Source organism: Mastigoproctus giganteus, chromosome 10 (genome assembly GCF_048544385.1).
Source record: "Mastigoproctus giganteus isolate SK-2022 chromosome 10, ASM4854438v1, whole genome shotgun sequence".
NCBI lineage: Eukaryota > Metazoa > Arthropoda > Arachnida > Uropygi > Thelyphonidae > Mastigoproctus > Mastigoproctus giganteus.
The window spans coordinates 151,028,993-151,046,941 of NC_143584.1; the positions used below are offsets into that span (position 1 = coordinate 151,028,993).

Here is a 17,949-nt window from a genome sequence, read left to right on the forward strand (position 1 = left end):
AAAGGAACGGCAAATCAACAAAATTTAAAAATAAAACATTATTTCGCGAGCATTAACAACGAACTGAGACGAAGAAAAACCACTCACCTCATCGGTCGGGTGAAATTTCAACGACTTTGAACGGTCCGATGCTTGACAATTTAATTTTAAGTTACTTAATTCTTTACTTTCATTTTATTTTGTTTCTTCTTTCGTTTTAATCTTTAAAAACATAGTGGACGTGGAAATGCCGATCATTAACAATTCCACTGCCAACTGAAAGTCACTCCTTCTACTGATGTTCTTTTTTCTTTTTTTTTTTTTCTAACCTCCGTTCTTCACTGTTTCCGGGTCCTACCGTAGAACTAGGAGCAGCCTTGGCTCCCCTTTTCTTCTTTCTCACTCTGTACAAGATAGATAACCACTCTCCCATTTTTTTTTTTTTTTTTTCATTCTCTCTCTGCTGGCACCCGACTTACATCTTCCTCTTCAATGTAGCCAGGGTGGGGCATTAAAATTATTTATTTATTCTTTAATTATTTTTATTTATTATTTATTTTTTTTTTTCGATTTACTTAAGCTTAATATTTTTTTTTTCTCTAACCTGCGTTTTGCACTGTTTCCGGATCCTGCCCTGGAACTAGGAGCAGCCTTGGCTCACCTTTTCTACTTTCTCACTCTGTGCAGGATAGATAACCACTTTCCCATTTTTTTTTTTTTCTTACTCTCTGTCTGCTGGCACCCCGACTTACATCTTCCTCTTCACTGTGGGATTAAAATTATTTATTTATTCTGTGATTATTACTATTTATTTATTATTTTTTTTTTTTTCATTTACTTTGGTCCTTGTGTCCCCCCAAGCTAGAGGTTTTCCGACCCACCTAGCAGTGCATTGATAGCATCAGCTATCAATGCACTGCTAGGTGGAATGCACCTTTTCTATTTAAGTGTGTCCCGTTCCTGTGGGGGCGGTCTCTTCTGTTGACAGGTGTAGACCGGGCTGAAAGGGGCAGAACCCCTTGAGCCTTGCACCATCTTTCTAGGGCTGAGTTGATCGACAGGGCTCTCATCATATAATCCCTCATCATATATACCTAAATGCAATATTAAGCGATTGAGTTTATGTTATACCTTATGCTATACTGCTAAATTTGTAGCATTTTAAATTAGTTATAGCCTTACTAAAAGTAAAATTTCTTAGTTAAAAATAAAAAATATATGCCAACCTATGTGATTAGAACCTTCTAGTTACTTATCTATCAAAATTAAAACCCTATAATCTAACTACCATGCACTACATTAGTTATGTGCTACAATATTCACACCAAATCACCGATAGATTAAGTTGAAAATTTCTAGCTAAATTTGAAAATAAGCTAACACATGTGAGTAAGACTATTAAACTATTTATTGAACAATTTAATATGTTACTTAAGTCCAAAAAAAAAAAAAAAAAAAAAATGATAAAATTTTCCAGAAAAACTTATCCATTCCCAGGAGCTTAAAATCCTTACTTTGCACAGTTCCTACCCTCAAACCAATTCCAGTTGTTTATTCTAAGTATTGATTACACTTTAGCTGAATGCAAATTTCAGCATATGTAATCTACAACCATCCTTTTCCAATTTAAATGTTTGTTCCCTTTTGTGTGTCATCTGAGAAAGTGAAAAGATGATGTTAACATTTATTTTAGTTAACTGCTTAGTGTTCAACTAGGTCACCACACAGATGACTAGTTTTCAGACTTCAATTTAAGGAAACCCAGTCTCTCTCGATAGGTGTACCTTTTTTACTTTTCTTTTGTTTCCATGCACAACAAACCTTGTTGTGCTTCTCTGCACCCTTTCTGGATCTACATCCTTCCTAAAATGAGGTTTTCAAACCTGTATGTAGTAACCTTCAATACTGTTTCTTACATTTTTATTTTGAATTTTCTTACCTTCTTACTTTGAAATTATTAGTTATCTAAGGATACTGAAGATGTTTTTACCTCATTTTGCATGTACTTGTTTACCACTTTTTCACAATTTTCTTTATTAATTATAATAATTTTCTTTTCTTTACAAATTGAAGTTGGGCATTTACACTTTTACAGCTTGCCTGAATAATTCATCTTGTTAGTATTTATTTTTATGCAGGAAACTGCATATCTTAATTTTTGTGCTTGAGTATTTCATGGTTATACACAGTATGGCAAAAATAGTAATGATTGAATTCAAATAATGCAAAATTTGAATAAGGAAATATTTTCTTACTCATCTTCCTCCCCAGGGAACTAAATACATTTGTTACAGTGGTTTAAATCATTTGTTAGCATTACTTGCTTGTTCAATGTTACTCAGCAGTCACTTGCTAATAAATTGTACACATTCCACCAATTTGGGACTCTAGGGATTTTTTCTCAGGATAGAGCTTCATCACCATAAGCTGTTTGTAATGTTTCATGTGTTTCAGTGGGACTCTTCTCCAGCTTTACAAAAAACTTGATGTTGATTCTTTGGTTTCTGATGATGTTAGACACAATGCACAGAGGACGTTCATACAAAAAAACAATGTAAGGCTAACTGGTCTGGATTGTGGGATTGACAAGGTCACACTTCTGTGCTTTTCCAGCACCCTCTCTGGAGCAATACGTACTCACATTAGGTATTTTTTTAAAATTCGGCTTCATTACTTTTTTGCTGCTGTCCTTTTTATTCTCCAACTTTATAACATGGCATTATATATACAACCAATGTTTATTATTATTTTTTTATTTCATAACATTGTGACTACTTTCAAAACATTTGAAAATATCTGTTGAACATTAAAATGCTATATTCCAAATGAAAAGCATAACTGCAGTTCCTGCAAAGATTATATATTTTAACTTATTTTGAGACACTGGTATTAATGTTTTTGACCTGCCCAAGTTTGACTCAGATATTTGCTTGCTACAAGATTTTTTCCATCCTTATCTTTACACATTAATACTAGTATAGTGGAGCTGTTTCATATTACTTTTTACACTGTATGTTTGTATTGCTTTATGCTGTTTGCTTTTATTAATTTATAATATTTTATTTCAGTTGCACTTGGTAACTGATATGAAGACACATTATACTTTTTTTCACACTATCTTCTTTTCACTAATTTAGTTATTTATATACTATTAACAGCTGCTTTGCACTTGAAGGTCTAGTAATATATCCTTTTACAATTTTCTATCTCATACAGTTAGTGGTTTGTTACAATGATCTGAAAACACTGATTTCAGGCATTTTGATCATATTACACGGTAACCGTCTTTAATGAAAAGGGGCAGTTAGGAGAGTTGGAAAATCTAATTTGGGTACTTTATACCACTAATGCATACATTAGTGGTTTTAAATTCATAATGTACACTGGTAATGCACACACAGTATGCATACACTGTATGCATATTAGTGGTATTAAACACCTTGTAAACTTCCATAATGCAGAATGAGGATTTTCACTTAATCAAGACATATCTTCCTTTAATGAAAAGGGGCAGTTAGGAGAGTTGGAAAATCTAATTTGGGTACTTTATACCACTAATGCATACATTAGTGGTTTTAAATTCATAATGTATACTGGTAATGCACACATATTAGTGGTATTAAACACCTTGTAAACTTCCATAATGCAGAATGAGGATTTTCACTTAATCAAGACATATCTTCCTTGCATAATGTTGTACCAATAGTTCAAAGTAAATGCTTCTGAGTTTATCAAGTCTTCACTTTGGCCCTGTGGAAACATGGATTTGAATACATTACATTATAAACTGTGGGAAGAGTTAGAATACATGTTCTGCTAGCTAACAGAACAGCTGCTACCACTGATGACTAGCCTGCTCATTGGGGTAGGAGGATTATGTAAGCAAAAGAACAAACCCAGAGTCCTGAGCTGGATATCGGCATTCTTCCCTTTCTTGGTGATTCCCTTTTACTTTTCTCCCTCTCTCTCTCTTAGGGTAACTGGGGAATTTTTTTTTTTCTTTTGGCTGGTGCAACATAAGCCTCAGGCTTCCTTGCACCATATAGCTAATAATAATAATCTCACTTGAAAATTGCCCCCCCCCCACTGAGAGAAACTAATAATTTCTACTCAATTTACAAAATTGAAACTCTCAATATACATAAACAGAAGTATATTATTTAATTTCCTACTTTTAGCGTTCAGCAAAAACTATTAATTCACTCGAAAACAGCAAAAATGTACGATCATAATATCAATTTAGGAATTATTAGTTCGGCAAAACGGCGCTCGAAGCCATATTAGTAATAGTAATTAGCCAATCACAATGTGATTGGCTGATTACTATTGCGCCATTTTCAGGCTCCGGCGGTCATTTTTAGACAGTATTTCAGTTGTGCGGGTGTCCTGTTAATCTCCTTTTTCACAGGTTTTTTTCTTTGTTTCTCTCCGTTCAACCTCTCATTTTCCTTTCACACCGAAAACATTTGTACTCACATGCAATCAAAATAAATTTGATTGCGTGTGAGTACAAATGTTTTCGGTGTGAAAGGAAAATGAGATTGGTGTTTCTTGATGTAGAGCGCGCGAATTTCTTTTTACAGAGAGCTAATTTTGAACTAATGCCCTAGCGCGTTTCATCTTCAAAGTTTCGAGCGCCGTTTTACCGAAGTAATAATTCCTAAATTGATATTATGATCGTACATTTTTGCTGTTTTCGAGTGAATTAATAGTTTTTTCCGAACGCTAAAAGTAGGAAATGAAATAATATACTTATAGATATATAATATAGATTTTCAGTTTTCAAGTGGTATTTCTTCGTCTCAGTTCGTTGTTAATGCTCGCGAAATAGTCTAGTTATGTATGGGCGAGAAGAATCAAGTGATTGCATTTCGCGTAACTTTTTGTTTTATTTTTAAATTTTGTTGATTTGCCGTTCCTTTTCTTTCGCGAAATTTCCTTTTAAATTTCCTTCTCCCCTTTTCAGCTATATGCGACTTATTTAAATATCACGTGACATTTTATTATCGCGAAAAAACGTGCATTTTGGTAACTTGAACTTTTAAATTTTTTGGATTTATCATTTGTTTTCAGCCGCCATATTTGTTGCTGTGCCAAGTGCCGTCCGCGTGTCAGTTGAAATCCATCGGGCGAGGAGAGGAGGGGGAACGCAGTGAGTGGGCGGAGTCACAATCCGTCAATCACTGCTTTCCCCCCCCTCTCCTCGCCGCCATTTTGAAAGGGGTACCCGTTTCTGAATCTCTACCAAAGCTTCAATGTAACTTTTCCGTCAAGTTACATTTTTCTCCATAAAATGACGGAAATTCAGAGAAACCATAACTTGACGAAAAAGGGTGTATGCGCTATGCATATATATATATTTCTATAATATGTAATTCAGTTTTTTTCAGATATCTGATGGTTTTTCTTAGCGCTGAATAATATGAGAGCATTTGATTCGATCGATTGATGAACCAGGACCGTATGACTCGTCAAAAATCTCTTCAAATTCTGAGTCACTCATATTAGCATAGAGCTCAAGCTCTTCTTCGGTCAGTGGTCTCTTCTTATCCATGTTTTAGGTTCTTTTTAGTACGCAATAATGTACTAAATACAACGTACATGGCAAAGTCAATGTCACTGCAGCAGATTTATGCACAGCACAGATTCATATACAGAGAATTCTGCAAGTTACAACACATCTGATTTCTGCAAGTTACAACACATCTTCGCAGCAGCCAACTATGAGTTAGCTCATAGTTGGCTGCCACGAAGAATTTTCTTTTACATATGCCAACTACGGATAATTCACAATGTTTTTTTACGAGTTTTGGTGATGAATATATATTATAATTTGGGTTTTGAATAATTTAACCTGCCTAACTCAAATTGGTGTCGGAGACCAGTTTACCCAAATAAGCCTTGGCAGTCAACGTGTTAAACATCTGTCATTCAGCACAAAGGTTTCCACAGCTTGACACATTTCTGGATTGGTCGCTGTCACAGGCTTTACAGACATGGGTCATCTTCGATGGACTCTCTACCCCACTTAAATTATTTTCACCAGAATTTCACCTGGAACTCTGAAGGTGCACTGTTGCCATACAGAGCCACTATCCTTTCATGAATGGCCTTTGGCCCATTTCCTTCTTTGGTGACTGAAACTTGATGACTGAACAATGCTCCAATTTCAGTAAATCCATAATTTGATACAGGAGTCTTCCTTCTGTTACAGCAGCACAACATATAAACATAGTGGGATAAAAATTAGTATGATTCAAGTTGAGATATGTAGGAACATGATAAATCATGAATAACTGAAATACAGCTATGGGAAGTACCTTAGGTAGATAATTTACTGAATGCCCCTCATAGCTAGGCCCATAGATATCACACACAGCCAACCAGCCAAATTCAGGAGCATACTATACTTGGAACAATTTAGCAGTTTACCGTTATTCTACCAGTAAGCTGCTAACCTGAGACATTATGCTTGCTGTTTCTAGTTAAAGCAATATATAGACAATAATTTGACAAATTCAATGTGATCACTTTTATTGATCACATTGAATAATTTTAATGAACTTATATAATCTTAATGAGCTGCCTACAATGCAATATACCATTTTACAATTTATCTTTAAATAAAAAGTGAAGTAAAAAATATATAAAAATAGAGCACTGATGAAAAGTCCCACTAAGCGTTATTTAAATATTACAATATACTGAATTAAAATTAAAATCTAAATTTTTAAAATTAGTTAAATTAGGATAATTACACTTAACTGACCCTATATAGGGTCTGCATGCCCTGTGGGTGAGAAGTTTGTAAATAAATAAATATACAGAATGCAGTAAGAATTATGAACCAATTTCATAAATTTTGAATCATAACAGATATCACTCAGTTCCACTTTTCCAATAATAGCATGGACCTTTAAGTTTATAGTCACAGAAAAGCAAGCATCTCAAGAATATTGTTAGTGATGCACAAAGTCTTCCAGCAGTAGACATAAGTATCCTATAAACAGCATCTCTCTCTCTCTCTCTCTCTCTCTCTCTCTCTCTCTCTCTCTCTCTCTCTCTCTCTCTCTCTCTCTCTCTGTGTGTGTTACTGATTCTGAAAATGTGCTAATTTGTCAGTTGTTTCATATTTAATTAGAAAAAAAGATAATTATGACTTTTGCTACAACCCAAACAATGCAGAACAAACCTGATATTGGATTTTCTTTATTGTTCCCAGAGGGAAAGAGAAAAAAAAACATATTTCCCTCACTCCAACATTCCCAAAAATATTTTCTTCACTACAAAGCACTTGTACTAGCTTCAAACCTATCAATACATAATATATAATTTAATTTATTTTTTGAAGTATAGTTTAACTTAAAATTAATAACAGTAGATTACTCACCTGATTCTTGATCAGTTTGATTTTCTTTTGCTTTAATTTCTTTGCTAAACTAGATTTCCCCCTACTGTGTAAAGAACTGCTTGCCAACCTTAAACATCGACTTAATGATTTTGAGGAACAAGGTTGAAAGGAAGACTCTATGATTATTTCCCGCTGAACTAAAGGCTCAGCAAAAGATACTTTGCGACGCTGTTAAAACAATAGAGTATTAATTATATAGGAGCATAAATGAAAAGTACAACTATTTTATTAATTATATCAAGTACTCCAACAACGTACTATATTAAATCACTCTATTAAAAGGAAACATCTGAACATTATGTTATATAAAAGGAAGACTATGATTATTTCCCGCTGAACTAAAGGCTCAGCAAAAGATACTTTGCGACGCTGTTAAAACAATAGAGTATTAATTATATCAAGTACTCCAACAACGTACTATATTAAATCACTATTAAAAGGAAACATCTGAACATTATGTTATATAATAGGATGTTTCGGTTAAAAGGCATTACTTACTGTCTATCTCACTTATTTTTAGATTTAGGCTATTTGTTTCCTGGACCATTTTTATCATATTTGGGATGATATATTGGAATTTGATGTAAAAAATGGATTACGTATTACCATTTAAATTTTGATTTCTAAATTAAATTTTGTCTAATCAACGGTTTTTTTCCTCAGTGGGAAAGTCATTCCTCAATTTTATCATAAAAGCATCATTAGCTTAACACAAACATAAACAAATTTAATTATAAAGAAAAAAAATAAATAAATAACACAATGGTTATTAATAATTTAAAGTGAAGTGCAAGGAGAAGCAACACAAACTGCCCTCTACATTTAGCTCTGTCATACAATTAAACACACATACTGAGGAGCAAAGCATCACATATCTCTGTTGTGCTGCTATTCATTTCACTTCAAATAAAATCAGTTTGTTTGAAAAATACAGCTTTCCCAGAGAGAGAAAGAATACTGATAAAGCAAAATTTTGAAATTTCTGCCCGGATATGAAAAATGGTCCAACGATAAAAAGCCCTAAATCTAAAAGAAGTGAGACAGACATCGGTGCCTTTTAATTGAAAACTGTGTGTGTGTGTGTGTGTGTGTGTGTGTGTGTCATCTAGCACAAGGAGGCCAACTACAGACTTTTGCTGCATTGGCAAAAAAAAAAAAAAAAAATATATATATATATATATTATTATTAGTATGCATAATCAGTTAGATTTTAGCATATAATTTAATGATTACTTTTGTGCAACGTTAATGCCATTGTAAGTATGCCAATTGGACATTATACGTGCCTGTATACAGGAAACCCTTGATTAATGCGGTTTTGAACAATGCGGTTTTAATTAGTGAGCAAAATTTTTTTGATACTATCCCCTTAATATATGCGTTATCAAATTTGATTAGTGCACTGTTTTTTTTCTTGCGGTGCTTGGCAACTCACAAAGGTGCCTAAAGCGGCAAATACGTGATACGCACTCACCAGGGTCTTCTAACTTGAATGAATGGGAATCGACTCCAAAATGCTCGACAGCAGCACCCCATACCACTCTGAAATTGAAATTTGCTCTGGTAACTCATTCTTTTATTCTTTTATTATTAATATTAAACTTCTTTAATATTATGATATTAAAGAAGCAGTTGAGAACATACACAAATCGTGGGAAGAAATGACGAACAGCTGCATGAGAGCTGTCTGGCAGAATCTTTTGCCTGAATGCGCAAATGATTTTTGCGGTTTCATTAATCCTGCCAACAAAGTTATTGATGAAATTACTACAATTGGAAAAGACCTCGGCTTTGAGGAAGTAGATTCAGAAACCATTAGAGAATTATTGGAATCGCATTCAAAAGACTTAAGTAACGACGATCTTCTTGAAATTGAGCATCAACATGCATACGAGGAAGAAGACGAAAATGAAGCAGAAGAAAAGCAATTTGCTCCCAAAGAAATTTCATTCAAAAAACTTGAACTATTTAACACACTTTAAAAAGCAAAAGAACTCATACTAGAGATTGATCCAGATGCAGAGAGAAGCATGAACGTTCGTTGAGGGTTAGATAAGCAAATTGATTGTTATCGCAAAATCATGGAGGAAAGGAAGAAAGCTACCACTGTTCAACTGAAGTTAGATAAGTTTTTTTTGCAAAAAATAAAATTTAAATCATACTATCTTTTTTTAAATTTATTCCTTAATAATTTAAGAACTATGCAGTGCATTATAGGTACGTATTGAGTAAGAAAAAATATATTTTTACAATTTCATAATTTTCAAGGATTCATTATAATTATTCCCATTGTTTCTTAAGTTTGATTAGTGCAGTTTTAATATGTGCAGTATATTTCAAGGATTCATTAACCGCACTAATCAAGGGTTTCCTGTATATATATGTGTGTGTGTGTGTGTGTGTGTGTGTGTGTTTTTCTTTTAATGGTGTTTTGACATAAGTATTATTGTGCATACAATTCTGGAAATCAAGTTAGCCCAACAAGATTATCTTCTTAAAATTAATATGTATAGGCCATCCTGAATTAAGATAACCTTGTTGGACTAACTTGATTACCAGAATTGTATGCGCAATAATACTTATGTCAAAGCACCATTAAAAGAAAAACATAAACACACACACATATATATATATATATGCAGAGATACTTGGATATCCTGAACAGCACAATGGAGTACAATATGTACTACACACACTAGCATAATGTAGTTAAAAAATAAAAAATGGTACAAAATATAATACGAAAATTAAGAAAATAAATATAAAGCTATCATTAGAGGCAGCAAAATGCACATTCCTCCGCATGATGCTCAAATGTATAACTGTTATTAAATATTAAATCAAAATTAATGCCAGCAGCATGGCAAAACTGTTGAGCAAAAAATAATAAATTAAACATAATGATTAATCAACAGGGAAGGAGAAGAAAAGGCGAGACTAAAAATTGTAGCAGAAAATCTCCAAATAATTTAGAAAATCCAATTCAAAATAATAAGTCAATTTTAAAATTTAAAGCCAATTACATAAGAATTTAGCGGTACCCCCCCCTCGTAAGGTGCCAGTTCGAATTATGTGAAATATCACAAATAGAGACTAAACTAACTACAATAAAATAAAACCAAAATAACAAAAATAGACCGGCCATTATGCCCCATATCAATGGAGGACCACAAGGCCAATAATAGTCAGGGAATCGCTGCATTTCAATCGCTAAAGAAATCGCTGCAAAGGTGAACTGATCGAAGGACCAGTCCGCCACCTGATCGAACCGCCAATGCAGAGGATTTGAATAGCGGTGGTCCTTATGCAGCAAAAAATAAAAATATAGAACAGACAGACTAGCACTCCAGCATAGAGCCACACCACTGACAATGTAAGTTTAACCACTGTCAGTTAAACAATGGTTAAACTTAACATTGTTTAACTGAAATCTATAGTATTTTATTTATTTATTTGTGGTACAAAATATAATATGAAAATTAAGAAAATAAATATAAATATTGATAAAGATATAAATAAGAAAATAAATATTGTAGTTAGTTTAGTCTCTATATGTGATATTTCACGTAATTCGGAACTGGCACCTTACGAGGGGGGTGCTGCTAAATTCTTATGTAATTGGCTTTAAATTTTAAAACTGACTTATTATTTTGAATTGGATTTTCTAAATTATTTGGAGATTTTTCTGTTGAAAATTTTGGTCTCACCTTTTCTTCTCCCTCCCTGTTGATTAATCATTATGTTTAATTTATTATTTTTCGATCAACAGTTTTGCCATGCTACTGGCATTAATTTTGATTTAATATTTAATAACAGATATATATATATATATATATGAGGAGGAATTGCAGAGATACTTGAATATTCTGAACAGCACAATGGAGTACAATATGAAGAATAACAGCAAAAAAACCAAGATAATGTTAATTTCAAAGTGGCCAGGAAGAAGAATCGTTGTAACATTAGATGGAATAAGATTGGAATGGGTGGACAGATACTTGGGAAGCATAATGACAGAAAATAAGAAAAGCCTGGCAAAAATAAGAATAAGAATTGGAATGGGCAAAGAGGCATTTAGTAATAGAAAACAACTACTGAGAAGAAATTTCAAGGAATTAAGAAAGCAAATGGTGAAAACATTAATATGGACTGTTGTACTATATGGCTCAGAGACAAAGATACCGGGAAGAGAGGAGATCAGATGGCTAGAAGCTTTACAAATGTGGGTGTAGAGAAGAATGGAAAGGGTGAAGTGGGTGGACAGAGTGAGTAACGAGAAAGTATTGAGGAAAGTAGAAGAGAACATTAGACAAAGAACTAAGAAAAAGACAAAAGAACTTTATAGGAAATGTTCAAGAATTAGCAAAGGCACATGATGCAAGAAAGCAAGCTTATATAGCATCAGCCAAAAAAACCCCTTATTTCACTCATCTACTCACTACAAATGTTTGTCAAGTTCTGCCTTGAATCTATTTAAGCTATCAACTTCAACGACAGACAGAAGTTTGTTCAACCAATCAACCACCCGCTGGCTAAAGGCAAACTTCCACACATCTATCCTACAACCGTCTTAACTCAATTTGAATTTATACCCTCTTGGGCGATTATTCTGAGCAAGAGGAAAAATCCCATCTGCATTGAGCATGCTCAAACCATTCAAAGCTTTATACACCTCAATCAGATCACCTCGCAGGTGCCTAGTCTTCAGACACTGTAATTTGCAAAACTTAAGCCTTTCTTTGTAAGAGCAACCCTTTGTTCCATTCACTAATCTTGTTGCCCTTTTCTGTACTTGTTCCAATAGCTCTAAATCCTTCTTAAAATGAGGCCTCCAGACCTGTATACAGTACTCAAGGTGTGGCCTGACCATTGCCTTATACAAGGGGATAATCACCTCCTTATCCCTGCAAATATCATTGACAAGATGCCATGAGCTACTCTTGCAGACCATCTGCACCGCTCAAAAAACTTCATATCTGCCTGCACAATTACCCCTAGGTCATTTTCATTCTCAACCACTGACAGTGTGGTACCACAGAGTTGATATGCTACTCTGGGATTACTGCTACCCATAAGTAGAACTTTACATTTGTCAATGTTAAACTTCATCTGCCACCTCTCAGCCCACTTGCTCAACTTTTCTAGATCGTGTTGCAGCAGTGTACTGTCATTAACAACCCTGCCAACCTTTGTATCGTCGGCAAATTTGGACATTAAGCCTGATATACCATCATCAATATCATTCATAAATACAGAAAACAACAATGGATCTAACACTGAACCCTGAGGGACTCCACTAATAACATTAGTCCACGAAGAGCAGTGTCCATTGATTACCACTCTGTCTTCTCCCACTCAACCATCCCTTTATCCAAAGCAGCAATTTGCCTCCAATGCCACACTTCTCCAATTTGTGGAGCAGTCTTCCATGTGCAGCAGTATCAAAGGCTTTTCTAAGATCCAAATATATGATATCAAAGTTATTCTTTGCATCCAGTTCCTTTGTGACTACATCATAGTATCCAATCAAATTAGTCAGGCAAGACTTCCCCTTAACAAACCCATGCTCTGTCCGAGTTAAAACTGAAGTCTTGTCTAGATGATCCTGCAATGCTTCTTTAACCATTGCCTCCATTAATTTCCCTGGAACAGAAGTTAAACTAACAGGTCTGTAATTACGTGTGTCTCCCTTTGATCTTCCTTTGTGGATTGGGGTCACATTTGCACATCTCCAGTACATGGGTACCTCCCCTGAATCCAGGAAAGCTCTCATGGCTAAGGATTTGCTTACTTCCTTTGTCGCCTCCTTTAATATAACTGGATAGATTCCATCCACCCCAGGTGCCTTTCTTGTGATTATCTTCAACAATTTCTCCTCCACTTTACTCTCAGTTATTACAAGATTATCTAGCTTACTGCCAGAGTTGAATACACCTCTGGCATTCCCCTCCCTGAATAACTCCTCATGTGTGAATGTCGATGCAAAATATTCATTCAGTTTGTTGAACCATCGATATCAAGTGGACCAATTTGATTCATCCCCTTACTTCTAGAGTTTACTTAAGCAAAGAACTCCTTGCTGGTTTTTTTTCATCCTTCGCCAAAGATTTCTCGTAATCTGCCTTTGCCTGTCTAACCTCCTTTGTAACTTGGTTACTGACCAGCTTATATCTATCATAGTCTTCTGTGTCACATCTTAATTTATATGTATCCCATGCATTTTTCTTCTCTGTCACATGTCTAATTAGTTCATCTGACATCCATTTAGGCCTAAATCTTGAACAATATTTCTTTGTTGGTATGAAAAGCCTAGTAGCTTCCAAGATTAATTCTTTGAATGCTTCCCATTTTGAATTTGCTATTGGTACCACCGTATAGAATTTAAATCCTGTCTCAGACCACCGTAGTCACCTTTACAAAAGCAAAAACCCTTCCCTTTATCCTTGATGGTAGTTACCTCTTTGAGTAAATCCCACTTCAGCACACTGTGATCATTGCCACTTAGTGGTTCCTTTATCTGCAGATTCTTGATGCATGAAGAATCACTACTGATAATCAGATCAAGAGTATTACTCCCTCTAGTTGCCTCCTGAACATGCTACTGTAGAAAACAATCATCCAATAAATCCACAAAAGCCTTGCTAGTGTGTGAGTGACCAACCCACAAATTCCAGTCAATATCAGGGAAATTAAAATCCCCCATTATAAGACACACTAATTTACTGGCCCACTCTATTTCTCTGCACAATTGCTCATTATATTCATCAGATTCATTAGGCCTACAACACACGTCTACTCTCACTTTTCCTTTCCCAGTGCTTATGTCATACCAAACAGACTCAACATTGCATTGTCCACCCACATCAATTGGATGCACTTCCTTAGATTTTGTGTTTCTTAACTAACAGCATAACCCCTCCTTCCTTCCTGTCCTGTCTATCCTTTCTGTACACATTGTACTCCCCAAATTCCAATTCTGCACTGCTTATGTCTGTGTGACACCATGTCTCTGATATCCCAACAATATCTGCCTTTGATGTCTTGACTAGCATTTCAAGCTGATCGAATTTATTAACTATACTCCTGGCATTGGTGTACATGCAAGTATACATGCACCTGTTTCTACTCTTAGTTACCCTAACACAGCCCAAGTATTTACTTGTTCCACTATGACTCCCAGCAGTCTTGGAAATTCCCATTGCCTTGCTTTCCAGGCTGCTGCTCAATTGCATTTCAATAGAAGTAGGGCAAGAATCACTTTTACCTCTGCCAGTGGCTACTGTTAATCTATTATTCTGTGCATTCTCCCAAGCTAGCAGTTTTCCGACCCACCTAACTCTGCCTCGATAGCATCAGTAAATATTCTTGCACCCTTTCTATTTAATCGTATCCCATCCCCGTAGAAGCAGAGTCTCCTGTTAACAAGCACAGACCAGGCTGAGAAAAATTCTACCCCTTGAGCCTTGCATAATCTCTCCAGGGCAGAATTGCAGACACTTTCAAATTCAACCCTAACTCATGGCTTTTTTCCAGCACTGTCTTGTACTTGTTAAGTAATTCTGCTGGTGTCCTACTCTTAATATCATTAGTGCCAACGTGTACAACAATATCATCCTTTGTGCCCTTAAAGGATGATATCTGCCCTACAATGTCATCAACCTTTGCCCCTGGCAGACACACCCTGGTCCTGTTCCATCTATCCTTTTTGCACAATATGTTCCCTGTTTCCCTGACAATAGAGTCACCTACAACAACTAGTTCCTTTGGGACCAGCACATTCTGCCTTGGGGGTTGCCGCTGTGTTGTGTGATGTTCATGTGCAAGCTGTGGCATTGATGTGGGCAGCTGTTAGCTTGATGGGCCCTTCAATTTAAATCCTTCGAGGGCATCCACCCTGTCGTTCAAGCTCTCATATAAGCTCATAACAATGCCAAGTTGACACCTGATTTCCTCGCACTCTTTACATCGCACACACACAAAGACATTCCCCTTGGCAATATCATGTCCCGTTTTCCTGATTGCTCGACAAACATCAAACAAGCAGTACATTTCAACAGATTCATTTCAATGATTCAGAGGACAACCGCCCCCTCCTCAGTTCTACCCTGAGCCATATCACTTCCACTAGTTTTAACCTTTTGCTTTTCTGCTCTGGTCTGAGTCATGATTTCTATTCAAGTTCAATAAAATTCCAATACAAAATATAACCCTAACCTATATCCCAATGCAGTTATATACTATATATATGTATTTCGGTATTGAATATTATCTCCGAGTTACGTTATATGACTTTCTTATCCCCTGTCAACTTATATGTATTAATTTATGATGTTACGTTTGTAATAACTAGGTCGCTATATTTATTTAGTTAAAAAAAGTACAATTCAATTGACAATGAAATTTAATAAGATTAATAAATTTTACTGATTAATTGATACTACTATACTCACTATCTAGTTTTCCCATTAAACCTTACGCTAGCACACATATCGTATAATAATGGCGGCAAGTTACGAACCGTTAATCTACAGACACGAGGTATTATTTACTTTCCAAATCACGCTATCTAAATTCAAAATAAACCATGGAGCTTGATTAGGTCTATAAGCTACTTATAGAAAATAATTTAATCTAACAATTAAGTCAATAAAGCGACTAAGTATAATTAAAAACTTTTCATTCGTGGGAGCTGCAAAACCTGTCCACACATGAATTTGATACCCTTACTGATACTAAGTAATAACTTACAAAATCTCTATCTAAATTCAATTTAAACTAAAGAACTATAAAATAAATTAATAAGCCAATTTAAGTCAATAAAAAAGCAAAAACTTCTCTATTTGCTTGAGCTGTAAAAACTTCACCTGTTCATATGTACTCTCGCACCCACTCTCCTTCATGTTTGAGAAGAGAAAGCATGTTGAGGATGACTGAGGGGAAGATGTGTGGGAAGAGAGCTGTTTGGAGAAGGAGAATTGGAATGATGGACTGGATGGGAAGAGGAAATTATGCAGGAATTAAAAGGAAATCACAAGGTTGAGAAGAATGGTGGCAATGGCCCTGAACCTGCCTTAGGGCAGAGAACTTGAAGAAGAAATATATATACACACAGTAAATGCTAGTTATAATGATCACTGGTTAGAATTAGCTGCTTTATAGAATCAAATTTCAAAGAACCAATGCAAATCAATAAAATGCACTATACAGGTAGTTCCCAGCTTTACGAGTTAATTCATTCCTAGCACGTGCTTGTAAAGCAAAAACTCGTAAAGTGAGAATTTATTTCCCATAGACAATGTTAAAAATAGGGGATACGTTATCAACAATGAAATTAGTTAGCTAATTAGTTTGTTTAAACAAAGAAATGAAAACATAGCTTGTAAAATCAAGCAAATTATAATAATAGAGAAATCATTTACGACTATTTATGACTTACAAATGTTAAAGAATGTTTATTCTTCATCATCATCATTCGACTAAATGAAGTCATTGATCACTCATTATTGGCTCAGCACTCGTTGGTTTGTTGCACAAGGAGTCGTGTTCTTCAGAAATGCTTCAAGAAGGCATTTATTTCCAAGATAATCTTCTCTTTTCTTTATAAATTTTGCTTGTAAAGCAAAAACTCGTAAAGTGAGAATTTATTTCCCATAGACATAATGTTAAAAATAGGGGATACGTTATCAACAATGAAATTAGTTAGCTAATTAGTTTGTTTAAACAATGATTGATTTATCCAAAGAAATTAAAAGAGCCTGTAAAATCAAGCAAATTATAATAATAGAGAAATCATTTATGACTTACAAATGTTAAAGAATGTTTATTCTTCATCATCATTCGACTAAATGTAGTCATTGATCACTCATTATTGGCTCAGCACTCGTTGGTTTGTTGCACAAGGAGTTGTGTTCTTCAGAAATGCTTCAAGGAGGCATTTATTTCCAAGATTCTCTTTTCTTTATAAATTTCAATAGCATGCATAAGTATTTTTTAACAAAATGCAGAAATTTCAGCTAACATGATTTGCGCAGAGTAACAAATTTACAAAGCTTAAAAAAAAAAAAAGGAATAAAGAGAAGATTCTGAAAATTTATTTATGTTTTTTATACGATTGATTCAGTAAAGGGAAACATGTTTTACCATAATAATGTAAAAAAAAACCCACACAATTTCAACTAACAGTATTTTCTCAAATGCAATAACATACAGTTTACTACCCATTTATAACTGCTTACAGTAACAGAAAAGCCCAATAAACCGGAAAGTTCAAATTGTTTTTATTGTTTTATGGTCGTCACGACCATAAAATGTGCTTTAGAAAAATATCACAAAGCCGTTCAAAATTGGTTCTTATAACAGAACATATGATAACGATGAAAATGTAGTGCATTTTAATGATTTGAATTGGCAACTAATATAATTTACACTATAAAAACAACCTTTTAGGGAGTTATATAGCAAAAATTTGAAATTCCTAGGTCATGGAACGAATTACCAAAAAACAATGCGTTACTGGGTTCACATTACGTTATTTTCACGATACAACGGTAATGGATTAA

General features: G+C 34.7%; 1 protein-coding gene across 1 annotated transcript in view; it reads right to left on the minus strand.

Annotated features, from left to right (window-relative positions):
- LOC150079381 (uncharacterized) overlaps positions 1–17,949 on the minus strand; it is a 195,909-nt gene that overhangs the window by 58,488 nt on the left and 119,472 nt on the right. The window contains exon 10 of the mRNA XM_090383046.1: positions 7,370–7,558. Coding sequence (XP_090239172.1) covers positions 7,370–7,558 — 189 coding nt within the window. The remainder of the gene's footprint in view (positions 1–7,369; positions 7,559–17,949) is intronic.